We start from the raw sequence: 21,836 nt of genomic DNA, 5'->3' as shown, positions 1-21,836 counted from the left end.
ATGAGGTGAGTTAGCTACTGCAGCTGTTCTTTTTAGACACCAGATAGCCTAGGCACGTACCTACTTCTGCAAATAAAAGCTGCTGCAAGCTAAACAGCATATTTTCTGAGGACAAAGATCACATCACATCAATGTGTAATCCTGAAAAAATCTGGTAAATCACAGAAAATATTGATCACATTATTTTTGGAGTTGTAGGAGTGCTTAAAAGCACAGACGTGATGATGAAGGAAATTTTTCTGTCAAAGGAGAAATTAGTTTTCATCTCAGTTGAGACTTCCGTAAAATTCCAAATAAAAACTAGTGGTTCATAAGACAATTTACTTGTGTGAGTCCCAGATTTTACAAGTGTTTGGCAGGTGTGCATTTAGAACAATAGAAAAGTTAGATGTTACATTTTCTAACTTACTTTGTTATTTCCAGGTACTAAAGAAAATGCTAATGTCAAAGAAACATTGCAAAAATTGTGGACTGTGATTGAGTTAAATTTTGAACAGTATGCTGTAATGCTATTAAGGTAATCATGTAATAAACTATTTGTTTGCAGGCACTACCATAATTTGCTGGTTCACAAAATAAATATGCTCAGATCATTACTAGGTTTAAAATAACAAGACTCTATAAAAAGGGATGAGATTAGTGGATATATGCCATGCTTTATTCTGTGTACCCTACATGAGTAAACTAATAGCAAATCTATTTTTTAGGCATGTTTGTTGCAGGTTTTTCACAGACTTGAGCTAGAATATCACACTTCTCCTGTATTTAATTTCTTTTTAATACCTGGTTGGCTATTTCATAAGTATAAATCTGATACCAATTCCTTGGTTAAACAGCTAACCAGTTGCTTTAAAGAAGCATTTTGATTCATGCTATCTGTTAAAGAATCCTGGTTGACATTAGAAAGGAAATAGCTATACTATTTAATCATACCACAGTTTATATCTTCAGAGGATTTGTTTGTAGCACTTGCTTGAGGAAAAGTAGATGTATTTCTAGATGGATGCTCTCCCTGTTATTTAATTACAGCTTTTGCAAAGACAACTGCTATAATTTCAACAGTGTCCATTCATTTACAAGCATGACACTCTGTGGGGATCACATATATCCATTAAGACCTTCAAAAATCCTTCTGCAAGTGTTCATACTGCTGATTTAGCATTGAGTAAGTTTTGTTAGCAGTGAGGAGTAAGAACCAACAGTGATTATTGACTGTTGAGTATAAAGCCTTACTCCTTATAATCAGCAATTTCAGGAACACTCATATGGGGTATAATTTTATTTCACATTTCAGTATTTTTAATCCTGTAAAACCCTTGTATGTTCATGGGACCATATCTTTGCAGCCACATCCTTGTTCCAAATACTAGACCTCAGTTTTAGATTTGCAGCATATTTAACACCTGAACAGTCTTGAATTTAATGTAACAAGCTACCACCTTGGGAAATAAAGTAGCATGCAGGAATGTTTGAAGTTCAGTATTAGGGTAAAAGCCTTCCCATTCTCTAACCCCAGCCATGCTGGAAGTAGTGCCATTTTGCAACACAAACACCAGTTTAAAATGCCCTAAAACTTCACAGCTTGTGCAACAGTTGTCACCTATTTCTCTTTATACATCCCATGTAAGCTTATCTATGTTTGTTAACACTATAATTTTCAATGAATTGCACATTTGAGGTTTTGTGTGTGCTATTTATCACTTGTGAAAGGAGCTTTTGCAAAGCTTCTTGGACTAAGATTTCAACCTGTTTTATTAAATCACTTCTGGCAAGGTTTGCATCCAGTCACTTATATGAGTGTCAAGGTCAGCTATTATCATAGCTAAAAACATGAATGTGAAGAGTTTCTATAATTCTGATTGCTATACAGGAATAAAGGAACCTCAAATAGGCTTGTCCAAATGTCATGGATAAAAATTTGTGGTTGAACAGCTTGACACAGCTCATATTTGACACAGAAAAGAAAAAAGCTATCACTGAAAATCTGTGTTGTAAGGTTTCTTTAGACTATCTCCTTAATGTAGAGCATATAAACAAAACTTTGAATTAGAGCAAGTAAAAGCAATATACATATATGTATGGCTCACTGCAGAAAGCAGTTAGTTAAAGAATAATGGAAGACAAAGCAAGTGGAAGGGAGAAGGATATCCTTTCCTTCACATCTATGTAAGCATATTTGAACTCATAGTGTCCAGATAAATCACTGTAAGGAGCCAAAAGATAGAGTGAGATAGAGTTACTTTTCTTCTCCCTTTACCTGACAACCTGATCACATAACAGTGAGTTTTGAACGCTGGTCTTCCCATTGCTTTGTCCAGAGAAATGTTAATCCTGCACATGATGAATAAAAATTCATTATGTCAGTTAGGTGCCAGTAGGTTAGCTCTAATTTCACAGAACTTCCTAACACCTGTGAGCTTACTTGCCTGTACTTTATAGTCTTAGGTTCCCTCCTGTGTGAAAGGAATGTCGTTCATCGCATTTTAAATTGGTTTGGTTTTGGTTTTATTCCTATCTTGATCAAAACCGTTTTAAAAAGAAATAAAGGCTTTTTCTATTCACCTCCTAAGGATGCCACAGCTTTAAGATAACAGCTTAATATAAAGAAATGGAAGCTATGCTGATATTTATTAATAAAAAAAAACATAAGTTAAGTTTTGTAGAAGCCCTGATGTTTTGGGCTTATTAGAGGCAGTTACTCATGGACAGACTGGCAGAAAAAATTGTATGTAAGTATTGGCATTCTGGGCCATTAACTCAACATTTTTTGAGAGGGAACAGGTACTAGAGAAACATTAGTAACACATTTGCTGTCATTGTTTTACATTCATGCATGAAGCAGTGCTCTTCATGGCTACAGCTAGAGTCAAGATGTATGTGCCTGCCTGATTAAATGTTTTTCTTGTTTCCTTCTTTCCAGAGACATGTTTAAGACAAACTGTAAGTCAATTCAAAATTTTCCTTGTTATGAAGATGAGTGGTGTAAGCTCTCTTTTTCTGACTATGACGTAATGTATGCTGATCAGGCACCAAATGTGTGGTTTGTGGTATTTAGGTGAGTTTCTTACTGCCCTATATAACTCTTGCAGGGAAGTACTGTTGATAAACTCTGGGTTTTTAGTAACCTGCTTTAAAAACGTAGTTTTGCAAAGTCTGTTTTAGTTAAAGTCTAATGTATGCTTCATGTAGCACAAAGAATATTGTGAACATAATTGTAATAAAATGTTAAATTGTGTTTGTTTATTTATTTATAGGGAAATATTTCTTGTTCCAGAAGACATGCTTATAGTGCCAAAGATGTATAGTGCTATCCCTTCCTGTAGACTTCATGTCATTAATAATGACACACTGGAAGAAATGCCACACGTGTTTTTCAAAGTGACACCTCATGTTTATACCAAAAATAAGGTAAATGCAAAGAGTCATTGTGGGAAACATAATTTTTAAAGTGGCAACAATTGCCTGAATTCTACAGACATTTTTAGCCATGTCATAATGTTCTACTCAGAAATGCACCCTTATTTATTATCAGGCTTCAACAGACACTGTCTCTGATCTGCTTCTGTGCTAAACCTTTTTCAGTGGAAGAATGAAAGAATAGTCTTAATTTTCTTTGGTATTTTTTACTATCACTAAATGGAGGAATACAATCCAGCTTCCTTGTGCTGCACTACTCAGTAGCAGTATGGTTACTGCTGATACTCTTCATCTGCTAGAGGAACCTTCAAGAGTCAGAGGCCAAAGTAATAATGAGGTTTGAATAGCCTTTTGTAAGGCATACTTTCAATAATTACATTAATGTGCATCTTCAGTTGCTAGTGGTAATTTCAGCATTGATGCCAAATACAGTTTTAGATTTGGTCCTTAATGCCTGTATGTCACCTCACAAGCATTAGTATAAACTTCTAAAAAATAACCACCTCCTGCCTTTTTCCCTGCAGATTAACAAAGTTTGCTCAGTCTTTCCTTCCAAGTTACATGCTCTACACACTTGATTACTCTATCCTCTGGACTCTTTCAAATTGCTGCTGTTTAGTTTCTTGTTTATTATGTGCAACACTAAGCACAGTAAGCTTTGCAGTCAGAATTAATTTGTGACCACCATGAGTGAGAAATCATTAGCTTACATGTCCGTGGGCTTTACTTCTGCTTACATATCCAAGTGTGATGCTTGCCTTATTTTGCAACACCATTGTTGACTCATGTACTTCTATAATCCAGGTGCTTTCCTGAAGAATTGAATCCTGTAATTTATTTTTCTTGACAAAATGAGTAGTGAAACACACTACATTTAAATGCTTTTTTTCCCAGGCCATTTCCCTAATATATTTCCCCTGAAATACTCTTGGATTCATATCTTGTCTTCCTTTAAAGATTAAATCCTTTTTTAGATTGTGGTATCAGCTAATGAAACATGTATGTTCCCTATTCCACCATCCACATTACTAATAAAAATATTTAATGGAATCATGTTCAGGTTAGATCTTTGAAATCTCACCGATTGCATCTGGCCCTTACAAAAGGAGCCATGAACAGATGTTTTCTGGATGTGGTTGGTCAACAGTCACCCTATTTTCTTAGTTATGAAACCATTTTAGACTCAGAAGACTGATCAGAACACATCAGGTATCTTCTTTCCCACAGTGTGTTATTCTATAGAAGGAAGCTTGATTGTTTGGTTTGACAGGACTTGTTTTTTTGCAGACTTTTTGCCAGGAGAAGACTGTAATGAATTAATTTTACTAGTTATTTTACGATGGTTTTATCCATTGGAGTTATGCTGAAAGATTATTTTCTAGACACCTTTGTCCATCAAAAAAACCATACAACATTGCAGTTCTGTAGTCTTCCAGTACCTTATATCCTCCATCAACTATCAGACATAATTTTAAAAGCTTTTGATTGTTTTAATCATAGTATCATAGTATCAGTCAGGGTTGGAAAGGACCACAAGGATCATCTAGTTCCAACCCCCCTGCCATGGGCAGGGACACCCCACACTAGATCAGGCTGGACAGAGCCTCATCCAGCCTGCTCTTAAACACCTCCAGGGACAGGGCCTCAACCACCTCTCTGGACAACCCATTCCAGGGCTTCACCACTCTCATGGTGAAGAACCTCCTCCCCACATCTAGCCTGAATCTCCCCACCTCCAGCTTCATTCCATTCCCCCTGAGACATCCTGAGAAGCCCCTCCCCAGCCTTCCTGTAGACCCCCTTCAGATACTGGAAGGCCACAATCAGGTCACCTCGGAGCCTTCTCTTCTGCAGACTGAACAGCCCCAACTCCTTCAGTCTGTCCTCATAGGAGAGGTGCTCCAGCCCTCTGATCATCCTTGCGGCCCTTCTCTAGACACGTTCCAGCACCTCCACATCCCTCTTGAAATAGGGGCTCCAGAACTGGACGCAGTACTCCAGGTGGGATCTCACCAGAGCTGAGTAGAGGGGGAGGATCACCTCCCTCGACCTGCTGGCCACACTTCTCCTGATGCAGCCCAGGATCTGATTGGCTTTGCGGGCTGCAAGTGCACACTGAGAGCTCATGTTGAGCTTTTTGTCCACCAGCACCCCCAAGTCTCTCTCCTCAGGGCTACTTTCCAGCCAGTCACTGCCCAGCCTGGATTTGTGCCTGGGATTGCCTCGACCCAGATGCAGGACCCTGCATTTGGTCTTGTTGAAGCTCATGAGGTTGGCTTGTGCCCACCTCTCCAGCCTGTCAAGGTCCCTCTGGATGGCCTCCCTTCCCTCCAGCGTGTCTGCTGCACCACACAGCTTGGTGTCATCAGCAAACTTGCTGAGGGTGCACTCAATGCCACTGTCCATGTCACCCACAAAGATGTTGAACAAGACAGGTCCCAGGACTGATCCCTGAGGGACTCCGCTTGTCACTGGCCTCCACTGGGACATGGAGCCATTGACAGTCACTCTTTGGGTGCGGCCATCAAGCCAGTTCCTTATCCATCTAGTGGTCCACCCATCAAACCCATGTGTCACCAGTTTGGAGACCAGGATGTGGTGCGGGACAGTGTCGAAGGCTTTGCTCAGGTCCAGGTAAATGACATCAGTTGCTCGCCTCTCATCTATTAATTTTGTCACCTGCTCATAGAAGGCAACCAGGTTGGTCAGGCAGGATTTGTCCTTGGTGAAGCCATCTGTTATTTAATTATCTTTCACAAAGTTCAGAAGGTAAGCAGACCTAGCTAAGCCAAACCCTGGTGGATGTGGGGAGGCCTGTGGATGTGGTCTACCTAGACTTCAGCAAGGCCTTTGACACCGTCCCCCACAGCAAACTGCTGTCTAAGCTGTCAGTCCGTGGATTGGACCATTACACTCTGTGCTGGGTTAGGAACTGGCTGGAGGGCCGGGCCCAGAGAGTGGTCATGAACGGTGCCACATCCAGCTGGAGGCCAGTCACCAGTGGTCCCCCAGGGATCAGTGCTGGGCCCTGTGCTCTTCAACATATTCGTTGATGATCTGGATGAAGGGGTAGAGTCAGTCATCAGCAAGTTTGCAGATGACACAAAGTTAGGGGCAGATGTTAGTCAGTTAGAGGGTAGAAAGGCTCTGCAGAGGGACCTCGACCGACTGGACAGATGGGCAGAGTCCAATGGGATGGCATTCAACAAGTCCAAGTGCCGAGTGCTGCACTTTGGCTACGGCAATCCCATGCAGAGCTATAGGCTGGGGTCGGAGTGGCTGGAGAGCTCCCAAACAGAGAGGGACCTGGGTGTGCTGATCGACAGCCACCTGAATATGAGCCAGCAGTGTGCCCAGGTGGCCAGGAGGGCCAATAGCATCCTGGCCTGCATTAGGAATAGTGTGGCCAGCAGGAGCAGGGAGGTCATAGTGCCCCTGTACTCTGCTTTGGTTAGGCCGCACCTTGAGTACTGTGTCCAGTTCTGGGCTCCTCAGTTTAAGAAGGACATCGAAACACTTGAGCGTGTCCAGAGAAGGGCAACAAGGCTGGTGAGAGGCCTTGAACACAAGCCCTATGAGGAGAGGCTGAGGGAGCTGGGATTGTTTAACCTGGAGAAGAGGAGGCTCAGGGGTGACCTCATTGCCCTCTACAACTACCTGAAAGGTGGTTGTAGCCAGGAGGGGGTTGGCCTCTTCTCCCAGGCAACCAGCACCAGAACAAGGGGACACAGTCTCAGGCTGCGCCAGGGGAGGTTCAGACTCAAGGTGAGGAGAAAGTTCTTCACCGAGCGAGTCATTCGGCATTGGAATGGGTTGCCCAGGGAGGTGGTTGAGTCATCGACCCTGGAGGCGTTCAAGGGGAGATTGGACGTGGCACTTGGTGCCATGGTCTAGTCATGGGGTCTGTGTTGATAGGTTGGACTCGATGATCCTCGAGGTCCTTTCCAACCTAAGTGATACTGTGATACCCTTAATTTCTCTACATAATCATTTTGTACTACTTCTTTTGTTCTGGCCTGCTTCTTGTCCTTTCACTACATGCCTTTGTAAAATCTCTCTCTCCAGCTACCTTATAGACCCCCTTCAAATACTGGAAGGCTGCTACAAGGTCTCTCTGGAGTCTTCTCTTCCCTGGGCTGAACAACCCCAACCCTTTCAGCCAATAACTACTTTTTTTTAATGGGTAAAGCACAATATCCTTAGTGATTCAGTCATCAGCTAGTGAAAGTGGCCATTTTTATTTAATCCCTGTTCTTCCTTATTGGAGAAGTCCCCCACTTAAAACAGATGTTTTTGTTATTATTCTCTAAACTTATGACTTATATTTTTATAATATTAAACATTGTTAATATCAGTAAAGAGTGATTTTGGTTTAAGAGTATTAAACCAGTATTAAAGCAGTTTTGATGTATTTTTCTACTTAAATTTCTTAATCACTACTACTGACTTTCTTATACTCTATAATTTAGTTTCCTTACTTTTAGTTCATCTATTTCTAAATGGTTTGTGGATGTTTCAGTGGCCCTGCAAAAGCTACTGAGAGCTCTGTTGACGTTTTGACAAGACATTACACAATTATTATGAAACACAGAACACAGTGGTGCTATATGAATCTGTTACCTTTCTGTTCAACAGTATTTTGTAAAAAATAGTCAGTGATATAATAAATCAAGCAAGAAATCATGCAGTGTGCCTGAATTCTTAAATGGCAATATTTTTACAGAAAAGGTCCTTTTTTTTTCTCTAAAGAAACCTACCAGTTAGTTGTTCTGCTTCAAAACTGTGAATTGGCAGTTGACAACAGAGCTAAAAAAGAAATCCTGTCAACAGATACTGTTATTCTGCTGCAGAGACACTCCTGTAACACATGAAAGTTTATTTCAGAATGATTGGCAATAAGGATAAAATCTGCACACTCGCAATAATGTCTATCTTCTTTCTACAAGCACTGCAATCTAGATAGAAACTAGCTACTTGTTTTGCATTATTGGGACTTATTTTCATATTAAATTTTCTTCTTCCTTTTTTTTTTTTAACTGCTAGATGCAGGTCTGTTTTGTTTGGGGGGTTGTTGGTTTTGACTTTTTTTTTTTTATTTAACTCTCTTTTATTATTCACAAGTATATTGAACAGATTGTAGAAAGTGTTAGAGATAAGCATTCCTCAAGCTTCAGCTTACCAACAAATATAAGGCTTTCAGAAATCATCACTAAAAGCATATTCAGTCCAGAAAATAGAAGTCTATTTGAGCAAGGGTGCTGATTAGTTATTTGTCTTGACTAGTTATGGAAGGACGTAAGGAAATCATCTTACTTTACCAAAACATTACTTCAGGTGATACAATTTGTGCCCCTGTACTCAGCACTGGTTTGGCCACACCTTGAGTACTGTGTCCAGTTCTGGGCCCCTCAATTTAAGAAGGACATTGAGACTCTTGAATGTGAACAGAGAAGGGCAATGAGGCTGGTGAGAGACCTCGAGCACAAGCCCTACGAGAAGAGACTGAGGGAGCTGGGATTGTTTAGCCTGGAGAAGAAGGGGCTCAGGGGAGACCTTATTGCTGTCTACAACTACCTAAAGGGTGGTTGTAGTCAGGTGGGGGTTGGTCTCTTCTCCCAGGCAACCAGCACCAGAACAAGAGGACACAGTCTCAAGCTGCGCCAGGGGAAGTTTAGGCTTGAGGCTTCTTCACAGAGAGAGTTGTTAGCCATTGGAATGGGCTGCCCAGGGAGGTGGTAGAGTCACTGTCCCTGGAGGTGTTCAAGAGGGGATTGGATGTGGCACTTGGGGCCATGGTCTAGTAGGCATGAGGTCTTAGGTGACAGGTTTGACTTGATGATCTTTGAGGTCTCTTCCAACCTTGTTGATTCTATGATTAGAAAACAACCCTTTCTGATTCTAGATATAGTGAATTATAACATTATAAGTAGGTAATGAAATCTCTCAAAAGTTTTTGAGAAAGGCATAAATCTAATGAGGTTGCCTAGATCTCTTTCCCAATTTCTGTGTAGTGGCTGGTGATTACTCAGTGTTCAGCTATTGTGCTTTCTACATCTATATAGTATTCAGTTTCTGCATATTTATAGCGAACATTAAGATTAATAACTAGGTATATGGTTTTTTGATATGCACCATGCTGTCAGAAAGCACTTGAATATTTGGCTAAATCCCTCTCAGTTTCCAAGGGCACTTGTTAAGAACAGAAAAGACTTCAACTATATGCTTAACCAGGTATTTAAATATGTGATTTCTCCTGAACCATAGGTCTGAGTGGTTTCTATTACCTCGTAGAGATTAATAGGTATAAAATGCCTTACAGTTACAATTGCACAAATTGGAATCATGAATCATTTTTTTTATTTCCTTTTTAAGTATGCAGTAGTCCTGAAATCACAACCCAGCATTATTGGATAGTTTGGAAATCACAACCCTGTTTATAAGAATTTTTCACTAGTAAATACGGATTTATTTTAACTGAAATTTAGCAAAAGACTGCTAAGAGGAAAAAAAAATCAAAGATTTTTCATTTGGAGTATTTCTTGGGTGGAACATAAAATTGTAATGTTCAAATTAGTAAGTTGGTAAGATTGACTTAGAGAACATGAAAGACTTAGTCCTGAGTTCCTCTGCTACATCGCATCCGGGCATTACACTGTATATCAATTTAGAATCATCAAATAACCTGGTTGGAAAGTGACCTTAGGAGTTTGATTATACCTGCCCTTAAAATCATGTGCCAGCTTTGAAGTTAGATTTGATTTGTTATGTAACTTTTTGCAAACTATATATCTATTCCTGCTTCTAATGTTACACTCTAATAGAACTTTCCGATTCTTGCTTATGAAGGACATCTTATTGTGTTAGCAAGTGCAATATGGACAAAAACTGTTGCATGTAGTCATAGAGTGCATTTCAAGTAATGTTATTTCTAAGTAAAAATTACTTTTTCTCCTTTCAGAAAGGATACACATTTATGGCTGAAGCACATAGTGGTGACCTATCTCTGGCAGCTGGAAGATGGAGGCTCCGGCTCATTGGTTCTCATAGTCCACTCCCAATTCTCTCTCGTGAGGCTGTAAATAATGTCTATTCTACTAAAGAAATTAAAGAGTATTATATACCTAATGACAAGCATGTAATGTTCAGGTAAATATTGGGAGAAGAATGACTAAATTCTGCATTTTGTATGGACCATCCCTGACAGAAAAGTACATTCTTTCCTCTGTCTTAGAAGGGGACAGTAGTAAGGCAGCTATCTGCACTTTATGGGACCTCAAAGTGCAACAATAAATTCAGTGTTTCATTTGTGAAAATGTTATTTCTGAAGTACTGCCACTGCTTAATGAAGAACAGGTATGATGTACACAGACCATAACAGTACTTTGCATTTATTAGAACTCAATCTTGAAATGTTATTCATGTGTTACATACTGAAATTCCATGTTACTTCTGGGGATTAAATTTGTATTAAAATCAGCAATTTGCAAGCCATTCACATAAAGCTTTAAAAATACATAGGTAAACCGCCTGGTGGATGTGGGGTGGCCTGTTGATGTAGTCTACCTGGACCTCAGCAAGGCCTTTGACACTGTCCCACATAGCAAACTGCTGGCCAAGCTGTCAGCCCATGGCTTGGACGGGAGCACACTGCGATGGGTTAGGAACTGGCTGGAGGGCCGAGCCCAGAGAGTGGTGGTGAATGGTGCCACATCCAGCTGGCAGCCAGTCACTAGTGGTGTGCCCCAAGGATCAGTGCTGGGCCCTGTGCTCTTTAACATCTTTATTGATGATCTGGATGAGGGCATTGTGTCCATCATCAGTAAATTTGCTGACGACACCAAGCTGGGGGCAAGAGTTGATCTGCTGGAGGGTAGAGAGGCTCTGCAGAGAGACCTCGACAGGCTGGACAGATGGGCAGAATCCAACGGCATGAGATTTAACACATCCAAGTGCCGGGTTCTGCACATTGGCCACAACAACCCCATGCAGTGCTACAGGCTGGGGTCAGAGTAGCTAGAGAGCAGCCAGGCAGAGAGGGACCGGGGGGTGCTGGTTGATGGTAGGCTGAACATGAGCCTGAAGTGTGCCCAGGCAGCCAAGAGGGCCAATGGCATCCTGGCCTGCATCAAGAACAGTGTGGCCAGCAGGAGCAGGGAGGTCATTCTGCCCCTGTACACTGCACTGGTTAGGCCACACCTCGAGTACTGTGTCCAGTTCTGGGCCCCTCAGTTTAGGAAGGAGGTTGACTTGCTGGAACGAGTCCAGAGAAGAGCAACAAAGTTGGTGAGGGGTTTGGAACACAAGCCCTATGAGGAGAGGCTGAGGGAGCTGGGGCTGCTTAGCCTGGAGAAGAGGAGACTCAGGGGTGACCTTATCACTCTCTACAACTACCTGAAGGGAGGTTGTAGACAGGCTGATGATGGGCTCTTCTCCCAGGCACCCAGTACGAAAACAAGAGGACACAGTCTCAGGCTGCGCCAGGGGAGGTTCAGGTTGGATGTTAGGAAGAAGTTCTATACAGAAAGAGTGATTGTGCTATGGAATGGGTTGCCCGGGGAGGTGGTGGAGTCGCCGTCATTGAAGGTGTTCAGAAGGAGACTTGATGGGGTGCTTGGTGCCATGGGTTAGCTGTTTGGGTGGGTTGATGGGTTGGCCACGATGATCTTGAAGGTCTCTTCCAACCTGGTTTGGTTTATTCTAATAAAGTTTTTTATTCTAATAAACCCCTGTGTTTTCGAATGTATCAAACCAGTTTCCAGCTTGCAGTGTTGGCAGGAAAAAATTGTATATATTTTATTTAGCCTACTGATGCTTTTAGGAGAGTATTTAATAAAAGTGTAGTGATTTATTTTTATTAATCCTTTTTAATTGATTAAACTTTATTAAAATCAGTTTATTCTGACGTTTAGTTCAGAACTGACCCTGACTAAATCGCTACAGTTAAGCTTTTACACAAAAGACTACACACTGCACTGAAACAGGCCCCGTGCTTAAAGCTGATGACATGAATATGTTTTGAAGGTTAGTTTTTGAAAATTTTACCTTCATGGCTGACAATCCAAATTTTTATTTCAAATCAGTGGATTATTCTTGAGATAGAGGTCTATTCAACAGACAGAATCAGCTTCAGTAGAAGTTAAGAAAGCATGTAATGGAACTATAAACTCACATTCTGTAAACCCTCTCATGAGTTTTTCTCTTTTCTCTTCTCTGAAGTTGCCAATTCTAAAAGAAATTGGTTTAAAAATATTTATATGTTTTGGGCTTCAAATCTGCTGGAGTCAAGGTGATGGAGTTTTTTTGTGTGTTGTTATTACTTGTTTGTTTGCTTACCTGGTGATATTAGTCTAACAATACAAATTAATGGAGAAAAATCAAGTAATATCTAAATTTTGAGTTGCAAAGAAAGTCTTATTTAAATTTTGTCCTTAGACTAATTTTACAGTCTTTTAATTCCACCATCTTTTGAAGCTGATAAGAATAGCAGCTGCTATCAAGTGAGATAGCTCTACCCCTTTGAAAGCAATTTTTTTTTTCCTTTTGCTTATTACTTTTTAATTGAGATAGTTCCCTAATCTAGCTAAACATGCTTTTCAACAAGTACTAGTAGAGCAGGAGAGAAAATGTGTATAAGGACATTTGATAAAGCAGTGGAAAAAAAATGGCAAGAACACCCCTTTTTTTTTGCAGCAGCAGCACACACTTTGATCATGAATTCACTATACTAAATTTTACTACAGAAAATTTCCTTAGATTGCAGGAAAACAGTAGACTCAAACTCAATTTTAAGTGTTTGCTTCCTAATCAGAACAACATTTAGGTATTTTCCTAAAAAAAATTCATCTCCTATAGTAGGTTATATTGTCTTTTTTTTTTTTCCTTCCTCTTTAGGTATTCAGTAAAAGTCTCAGCATCACATATTGCTACAGTGCAGGTACAAACCTCTAAATCAGATGTGTTCATTAAACTACAAGTCCTAGATAATGAGGAAGAAATGGTGAATGTCATTGGAAAAGGCCATGCAGTCATCCCTGCTTTTAATTTCCTGAGTAATGAAATGCTTCTGAGTTCCCACAGTAAGTATTGTGTTCTGTATTTCATAATTTTGTTAACTGAGGTATATATATTCCTTCAGTAACTTTTACGTAATCACAGAAAATAATTTTTCTGACTGTTTCCATGGATCCACAATTGCTTCATGAGTGAGTGAAATCAGCTGCATTTTTGAGTGATGAACAGAACTCCTTTGTCCTCAGCAATAAGGAAATGTACCAAATGGATTGACTGAAACAAGGTGTCCAACACTATTTTTTTCCTCTGCACTTTGGTCTTGCTTTATAACTAAGAGTTTTGTGAGTAATGAAATAGCTTCTCAGTTCTGAAAATGTTTATGCATGTGTTTGCCTTGTCCTTGAGAATGGAAATATGTTTCATTTTCAAGATGTTGTCTTTATCTGTTTGATCTCAAAGTTCATGAATTTTTGATTGTTAGAGACTGGTAGATTACACTGAACTTTGATTTAAATGTATCAGCCTAGGCATCACTCCTTTCAGCAGAAGCATGTGTTTTAGTGGCTTCTCATCCATCACACGAGCTCCACAGTATAAGGCAAAAGAATCTTGAATAGATGATATAATATTTACCCTTAAAAAATACTCTCCATTTTTGGCTCTGCCTCTACTATTCAGGTTAAGTTGTCAGATTTCTCCATTACTAGTGGACATTAGTTGTCATCGGACAGTATTTAGACCAGGCAAGAAGGTAGGCAATTTGTCTTGTTCTTATCAAGAAAGCAACAAGAGCCAAATGCTGACAGAGTTGCAGCTGAAGAGCTTGACCTAGCAGGCAAACTACACCTGGGCTTTGTACCTGGACAAAAGGAACCAACACTTCGAGAGCCCTGCATCAGAGGCAGAATGGGGAAAAGCCCCAAGAGCACCAAATGCCATAAGAGCTGCACTGCTGCAGCCTGAAGTAATCAACACTCTGAGAGTCCTGCACTGGAGTGCATGAGAGGAGAGAGACCCCTTAACCCTCTCTGCGCCGAGAGCTGCTTGAAGTATAGTTACAGCATCTGGAAAGATACCGGACAGAGGAGCAAGCCCTGAGTACCCGGCTAACTAGCTACAGAATCCCCCTTGTGGGAAACCGCAGATTGCAGCACCTCGATTTCCAACTTGAGTCACGGGCGTTGGAAATCCACGATTTTTGCTTAAACCGTTTAATTGCCTTCATATTCCTTGTATGTGGAATGTATCATTCACAACCGAATAATTGAACCTGTAAATAAGCCACGGCGGTGTCTCAAGGTATCACTGCCAGAATATTAAATATGAAATGTATTTATATTTTATTACACTGTTCACAAGTCACTTTTCAGCAGCATTAAAATTCATGTGTCTTCCCAAAGTACTTTGAAAGTATTGATTGTACCTAACAAAAATCCAGCTGGCATCAGTTAAAACTGACCCTCTAGTCCAGCAAGCTATCATTCTGAATCTACTGTATGCCAAACCTGGCAGCACACAAATACTCTGAGAAGAGACAAGGAGGTAAAGAAAATTAAGGGAAATGCCTCAGTGACCAGATCTGAGGTGATGGACACAAACTGAAATTTAGAAAATACAATTTAAGCATTAGAAAAGATGATTTGGAGGGCTGGGTTGCTTGGTTTGGGATTTTTGTCCTTGGTTCATTTTTACTTTCAGGGTGTCAAAAACTGGAACAGGTTTCTCAGAGAGGTTTTGGAGTCTTCATCCCTGGAGATAATGAAAACCCAGACAGACACAGCTGTGAGCAACCTGCCTTAGCTGACCCTGCTTTTAGTAATGAGATTGAACTAAATGAATGCCAGAGGTTTCTTCCAGCCTCTGCCAGAAGCCTCCCATGCCCCAGTGATATCAGTTAGTAGGCAAGGCTTATGAGTTTGGGTTTTGTCCATGGAGGGGTGTTTTTTTGTTGTTGTTGTTGTTGTTGTTTTGTTTGGGTTTGTTGGGTTTTTTTCCTTCATATTACACAAATAATCCAGTTTCCTTGGATGTGCCATCCAGCTAAGGAGGTATTCACGTACAACTGGATTTAACAGAGAGCCTTTAGCTTGAGATTGTAGCCCTGCTATCATGCCCCTGCACTCTGTAGAGGGCATCCCCATTCATGCTTCACCACCAGGTTTTCAGAAGTCAGAGTTCTGCTAAATTCAGTACATAAGAGCTACCATCAGAAAATATTAGCCATTTGATACTGCTAATTTTATATCTTGATAAAGATGGGCAAGTGAATTCTCAAAATCCTTTTATTTTCCACAGCAGAGAATGCTGTAGAAACTCTGATACTGAATACTGATTCAGCCTGGACTCAAAGTACCAAAATCTCATTCAGATATGTGTAGTAAGGATTAATAAGGAGTTCCACCTGGTCAGAACTTTGCTTAGAATAACCAAGACTGAGTATTTATGCATGTAGTGAGAAAAGTAATTTAGTGTCACAGCACCACCTGGTGACAATTGCTAGAACTATTGTTTTGGATGTGTATGCATCTTTGGGAACTGTTCCGAGTTACCTTTCCAACAAGGAAAGCAGCATGTGTCTTATGGAGGACTGAACCATTCCAGGTGGAACTTCTCAGGATGTTTTGCCAACACACGTGAAACTCTACGTATTTCTTGTGAAGGGTTGCAGTGATACAGTATAATTCTTTGCTTCTACAGTAAACTGTGGGAAGATTAAAGTCTTCAGTAAAGTCAAAAAGCTACCTCTTTCCCAGCTGATGGTCTGGACACTTGATAATGTAACACAGGTGAAGTTGTTTCCCCAGAATTGTTATTTTTGCCTTTACTCAATTTGGTATGAAATGTTCCTTTTTAGAATTGTTTCCTTTCTCCATGGGCATTCAGGCAAGATATTATCACAGATTTAGAAGTGAACACAAGTTTGTATTTCTGAATTAATAGTTCTGTTGCAGCTCTTAAGAGCCTGGTTGCACTTTTTCCACATTAATACTTTCCTTAGAAGACAATAGTTTAACTTGGAAATTGACAGACTACAAACTATTGGTCTACAGCTCCTTTCAAGATTGGCTTTTTCTAGACTTCAGTCAGCTATGACCTTTTTGTCATGTTGGAATAGAATACTTCTGCAAGGAGTTGCCAGAATGGTGGCAAATACACCTCTACCCTCCTTCCACAAGTGTACAGAATTTATTCAATTAGGTTAGTAACAGAGAGACCCCATCATACAGAGTACAAGGCTATCTGTATTGTGTAACATATAGCCCAGTGCTGTGGTGGGGAGTACAGAGAAGTGTGTACCAACAAATATATATTGTATTGCAAAATTTTCATTAATTACTTTGAAGAGATTTGTGATTTGAATGCAGAACTAGATCAGGTTAGTATTTTGAATAAGCATAATTTTAATTGGAACCTTATGACCATAATGCAGCATGAGAAAATTCACAATGGTGATTCTTTCTTATGATTCCTTGAGGCGTGTTTATCTCGTACAAGTAATTCACTGAATTTCTGAAAACTGACACTGACATTTTCTATCATCTTGCAGCAAGCAAGCCCCAGATTATTCAAAATAATATGAAGAAGGAATCAGGAACTGGAGGATCAAAAAAGAAAGGTCATATTTCATCTTCTAAGGACAGCAAAACTTCTTTGAAGACAGGGCTTGTACAAGAAGGTTCATCTTTACTGGAAGATGATTCTTTCCTCTTGGAAAACTGTCGAGATACTGATGGAAGTCCACAGCAAGTAAGAGATTCCAAATCAATGGGACTTAGGAAAATACAAAACAACAACAAACCAAAACAAAAATACCACCCCCACCCCTCAAAAAAGCCAACTCTGATAATTCTTTTGGTACATGCACAGATCTGAAATCCTGAGAAAAGAACAAAGAATCCAATGTTAAGATTGTTGGTAGCTTCTGAATGAGGCTGTGAAGGAAAGACAATGTACATACACGAACAAACAAATAACAGTGGGTCATTTTTTGTTTCCAAGTTAAAGTGATAAATTCAATCTTTAAACATTCTTCATTTACTAATCCAATTCAAGTATAGCATATCTTTCAGCTAAGGGCCAAAAACTATCAGTAATGAAGCTAAACTTCTGATGCTTCACCATTTTCTTTTAAATACGTTGTAAAATAAGCTCATATTTAATAGTTTTAATAAAGAAATGTCTATTGCCAGTCAGCTGAAAGCCTTCAGTAGCACACACAATAACTGCTATGTGAGGCAAGTTTTTTAGAGAGGGATGTCAAAAACATAAATTTGTCTTGACTTCACCCAACATTTTTTGTCTATCTTACAAAAACAGCATTTGTTTTCTAAAAGAGTTTTTGGTTTCCTGTCTCCAAGTGTTCCCTTACTGTGACTTTTCCTGATAACTGAGTTCAATTGCAACAAAATAGTCGATGAAGAAGAATTCACAGGAATTAAAATAAAATCAGTGGACTTAAGACTAATTTTTTAAGCTTATTGTGAATGCTGTAATGTGCAAGCTTGTAAATTAATTCTGTGTTTTATTTACTGAGTTCAATAGCTGGCAATTTACTAACCTACAGGACTTTTGAATGCTTACTGTAATTGTTGTTTTCACCATATTCACTTACTGAATTTTCTTTCACAGTCTCACAAGTATATCATACAAGCATTGGTGTTGTATAATAGTTGGCCACTTACTGAGAGTGAGTCTCTGTTTGTTCAAGAACTGAAAGAAATGGAGAAAAATGAAATCAAAGGTAGGTTGATGTAAGTCTGTATTAAATTAAATGTATCATATTACAGATTTATATTGCTACAAGCCAAGACCATATGACATTTTTTCTCTTAGTTGCTTGATTGAAATAATTAAGCAACAAAGCTCTTTGTTCTGTGGTTCATAGAAATGGAGTTTGATTGCATGACAGAATCTACATTTAGAGACACAACAAAGTGTCAAATAAATAAATGCACAGTGCCCCAGAAAAGTACAAGCCCTACGAAGAGAGGCTGAGGGAGCTGGGATTGTTTAGCCTGGAGAAGAGGAGGCTCAGGGGAGACATTATTGCCGTCTACAACTACCTGAAGGGGGATCGTAGCCAGGAGGGGGTTGGTCTCTTCTCCCAGGCAACCAACACCAGAACAAGAGGACACAGTCTTAAGCTGCACCAGGGGAGCTTTAGGCTCGAGGTGAGGAGAAAGTTCTTCACTGAGAGAGTTGTTCACCATTGGAACGGGCTGCCCAGAGAGGTGGTGGAGTCACCATCCCTGGAGGTGTTCAACAGGGGATTGGACGTGGTACTTGGTGCCATGGTCTAGTCATGAGGTCTGTGGCAACAGGTTGGACTTGATGATCTTTGAGGTCTCTTCCAACCTTGGTGATACTGTGATACAAACACTGCAGTGTCTACTGAAACTAAATAAACATGCCTGCTGATAATTTAAGAAAATGCCCTGACAAGAGTGGGGAAAAGGCTTGTTTTGAGACACATTTTACTTCTGTACTGCTAGGAGAAAAATTTAGGTAGGAGGCAAGACTAGGAAAAGTCCCATGAACAGGCTCAAGACAGGAAGGGGACAGAGAATTTACAGAGGCTTTTAATTTTTTATCAGATTATTTTAGCATTCCTTATTAATGGACGGGGGGAAAAATGCTTGGTTGCATGGTTTAGTTGATTAGGTAGTGTTGGATGATGGGTTGGATGCGATGATCTTGAAGGTCTCTTCCAACCTGATCTGGTCTACTCTACTCTACTCTACTCTACTCTACTCTACTCTACTCTACTCTACTCTACTCTATTCTATTCTATTCTATTCTATTCTATTCTATTCTATTCTATTCTATTCTATTCTACTCTACTCTACTCTACTCTACTCTACTCTACTCTATTCTATTCTATTCTAAAAATTAATAAACAAAAAACCACACACACATATTAAAAGCACTCAGTATTCTAGAAATTAGATAAATGTCCATAGTTTCTTCTCCTTTTACCACTGGGGATGTCATAGAATGTTAGGTGAAAGTTTATCATGCTGGATCCAACAGCACAGAGAGGTGAGACTGCTGCCAATCCATGTCACCAGGTCCTGCCATTAGCAAGGCCTCATCCTGCTTTCCTCCCTGGCTGAACAGAATGGAAGGCTGCTATAGAGACTGCACACATATATTCTTCCAGAAACTGATTTTAGACACCTAGTCTGCCCAGTGGCTGCCCCCTGGATCCCATATGAGATCCTGAGGCTGCAGCCTTACTCAAACTGTTGGTGCAGGCTATTACACACACACAGAGCTGATTCCTCTGTGTTGTCACCCCTAGATTCATGGAAAACCTAAAATAATACTTTCCTCCATTCAGTAAATTTCTTGTATCATTAACATTAAAGTTCCTTCCTTATATGTATAAACCTGCTCATATCCTTAAATTTTCTTAGGAAGATTTGATCTTTATTTATGAGGTATTTGTCACTTCTTACTCTGGCTGCATATTTCTTTTTAAATGCCTAGTCACATTTTTCTTTAAATTCCTGTTACCTTGAACAAGAGTTAGATTCATCAGCAGTAATTTCTGACATATACTATTTCTTCTCTTCTTTTCAAGATGAGTGTAAGATTTGAGGTTTTTGCAGTCTTTCCTTCAGCTAGCATTACAAAACTTTATGAAGATTTATCCTGTTGATTTACTGTAGTCCCTAGTCAGTTTTAGTAATACTTGAGGAGCTTTCACGTAGCCTTACAGGCCTGTATACAGCTTTTTTAGGGGTGATTTCACCTGCTTTTAATTTGTTATATTCTTGGCAAAAACACCTTTTCTTATTAGATGACTCCATTTATTGTCCTTGTTTTTCCTTTAGTGATTGCTTCTTACAGTAGATATCCTATTACATTGTCTCAACCTTGTGAATCAGCTAAACAGTAAGGACTTGCACTTAACATGCCAGTCATGCTACTGGTATGTATCCTTTCATACAGCCATCACCATGTCAAAGAAGGTCAATTAATCTCTAAATTTCTTTGCTAGTTCTCAGCTGTTATTACTGTCACGAGTATTCTCATATTTAGTTCAAGGCAGCAGTACTCTGGATCACAGCCTCACTTCTCTGTGCTAACTGATGCCTTGGTTCATTTGCCGTTAACCAGACACAAGCCAAAGTCAGTGATAACAAGCACTTTTCTTTTAGAGTTCTTTTTAGATGTTGTGATCTCTGTCCACTCACAATGGCTACCTTTCAAAGTAACCCAAATCCATTTCACAATTTATATTAACTGGATGTTTCTGTTTAATGATACCAACAGATTGCCTAGGCCAACAACAGAGTTTAAAACAGTGCATCATAAAGTTTAAACACCACCATTTACTGTATTTACAGGTTAGCATTTATTTTATGTACCTCTGTTAACCACAAAACCACAATATTTATCTGGAGTGCTTTTAACAGGTTTTTGGAGAAAAAACAAATATTTAATCTTTGAATTTGTCTCTGATTGTAAACTACCTTTAAGGCAGTTTGAAAGCTGTGCTTTACCATCCAAAGCTGCGCTTTACCATCAAAAGCTGTGCTTTACCATCTAAAGCTGCCACCAACAGTTGTCAAACACACAATTCATATAATAGCAGTGTTGCTGTGTAACCAAAAAGGCATGCTCTCACCATGTGATTTTTAAGAAAGCTGCAGTAAGCTAGGTGGAAAATTCCTGCAACACATTTCACCGTTTTAAGTATCACTTTTTCATACAAGACAACAGTGCCATCTGGAGTTAGTTTTGTATCAAAGCTAATTTATCATGACAAAGAATATTTCAGCATTTATGGGAGTTTTTAAACTAGTCTCCCTTTAAATGAAGAACTATACTATTATAATATAAATATTCACCAATATTATAATTATTTATTGAAACCACTTTTGGTGAAAGCAAGTTCTCTGGCACACAGATGCTATGATAATTGTGTATTTTGTATTTGTTGATTTTTGTTCTTTCTTTCTTCAAAATCATTAATACTGTGGTTTAGCAGTAATTGTGGAAAGAACTATGTTAGCAAAACTTATTTAATGTGATACTGTGATGCTAATCTTTAGTCATATTTATTCCATACGAAGACTCGTAATATGGTTTATTAAAGAGCATGTTGCACAAAAAACCCCACAACATTTAAAAAGTCATGAACCAGGAAGACACAAGTACGTGGAAATTAGAAACTGCCAGATAGTTTATTATTTATATAGTCTTCATTCTTTTATCTTTGTTTCTCATTCCCTGCCCCCTCCCTATAGGGAACTGCTACTGGGGCAAGACTTCAATGAAAAAAAAAAACACAACCAAGCAACGCAGTTACAATTCTTCTGTAAATGGGGGAAAATTAGCAGGCAATCTTGCAACTGCTAATACCATTTTAAGTTGTTTGACTCTGCAAACAAAATAATTTT

At 39.5% G+C, this 21,836-nt stretch overlaps 1 protein-coding gene across 1 annotated transcript in view; it reads left to right on the top strand.

The window, feature by feature from the left end:
• Positions 1–21,836, top strand: part of ADGB (androglobin) — a 106,093-nt gene that overhangs the window by 71,000 nt on the left and 13,257 nt on the right. Inside the window, exons 23-29 of the mRNA XM_068152396.1 lie at positions 424–517; positions 2,921–3,055; positions 3,255–3,408; positions 10,376–10,563; positions 13,309–13,493; positions 16,976–17,175; positions 18,058–18,169. Of these exons, the coding sequence (XP_068008497.1) occupies positions 424–517; positions 2,921–3,055; positions 3,255–3,408; positions 10,376–10,563; positions 13,309–13,493; positions 16,976–17,175; positions 18,058–18,169 (1,068 nt within the window). The remainder of the gene's footprint in view (positions 1–423; positions 518–2,920; positions 3,056–3,254; positions 3,409–10,375; positions 10,564–13,308; positions 13,494–16,975; positions 17,176–18,057; positions 18,170–21,836) is intronic.

This window comes from Melanerpes formicivorus, unplaced genomic scaffold (assembly GCF_026170545.1).
Source record: "Melanerpes formicivorus ecotype bairdi unplaced genomic scaffold, bMelFor1.0.p_v2 SCAF_2, whole genome shotgun sequence".
NCBI classification, from domain to species: domain Eukaryota; kingdom Metazoa; phylum Chordata; class Aves; order Piciformes; family Picidae; genus Melanerpes; species Melanerpes formicivorus.
Note: the sequence above shows the minus strand (reverse complement) of the source record. Positions and strands in the feature narration are given on the sequence as shown.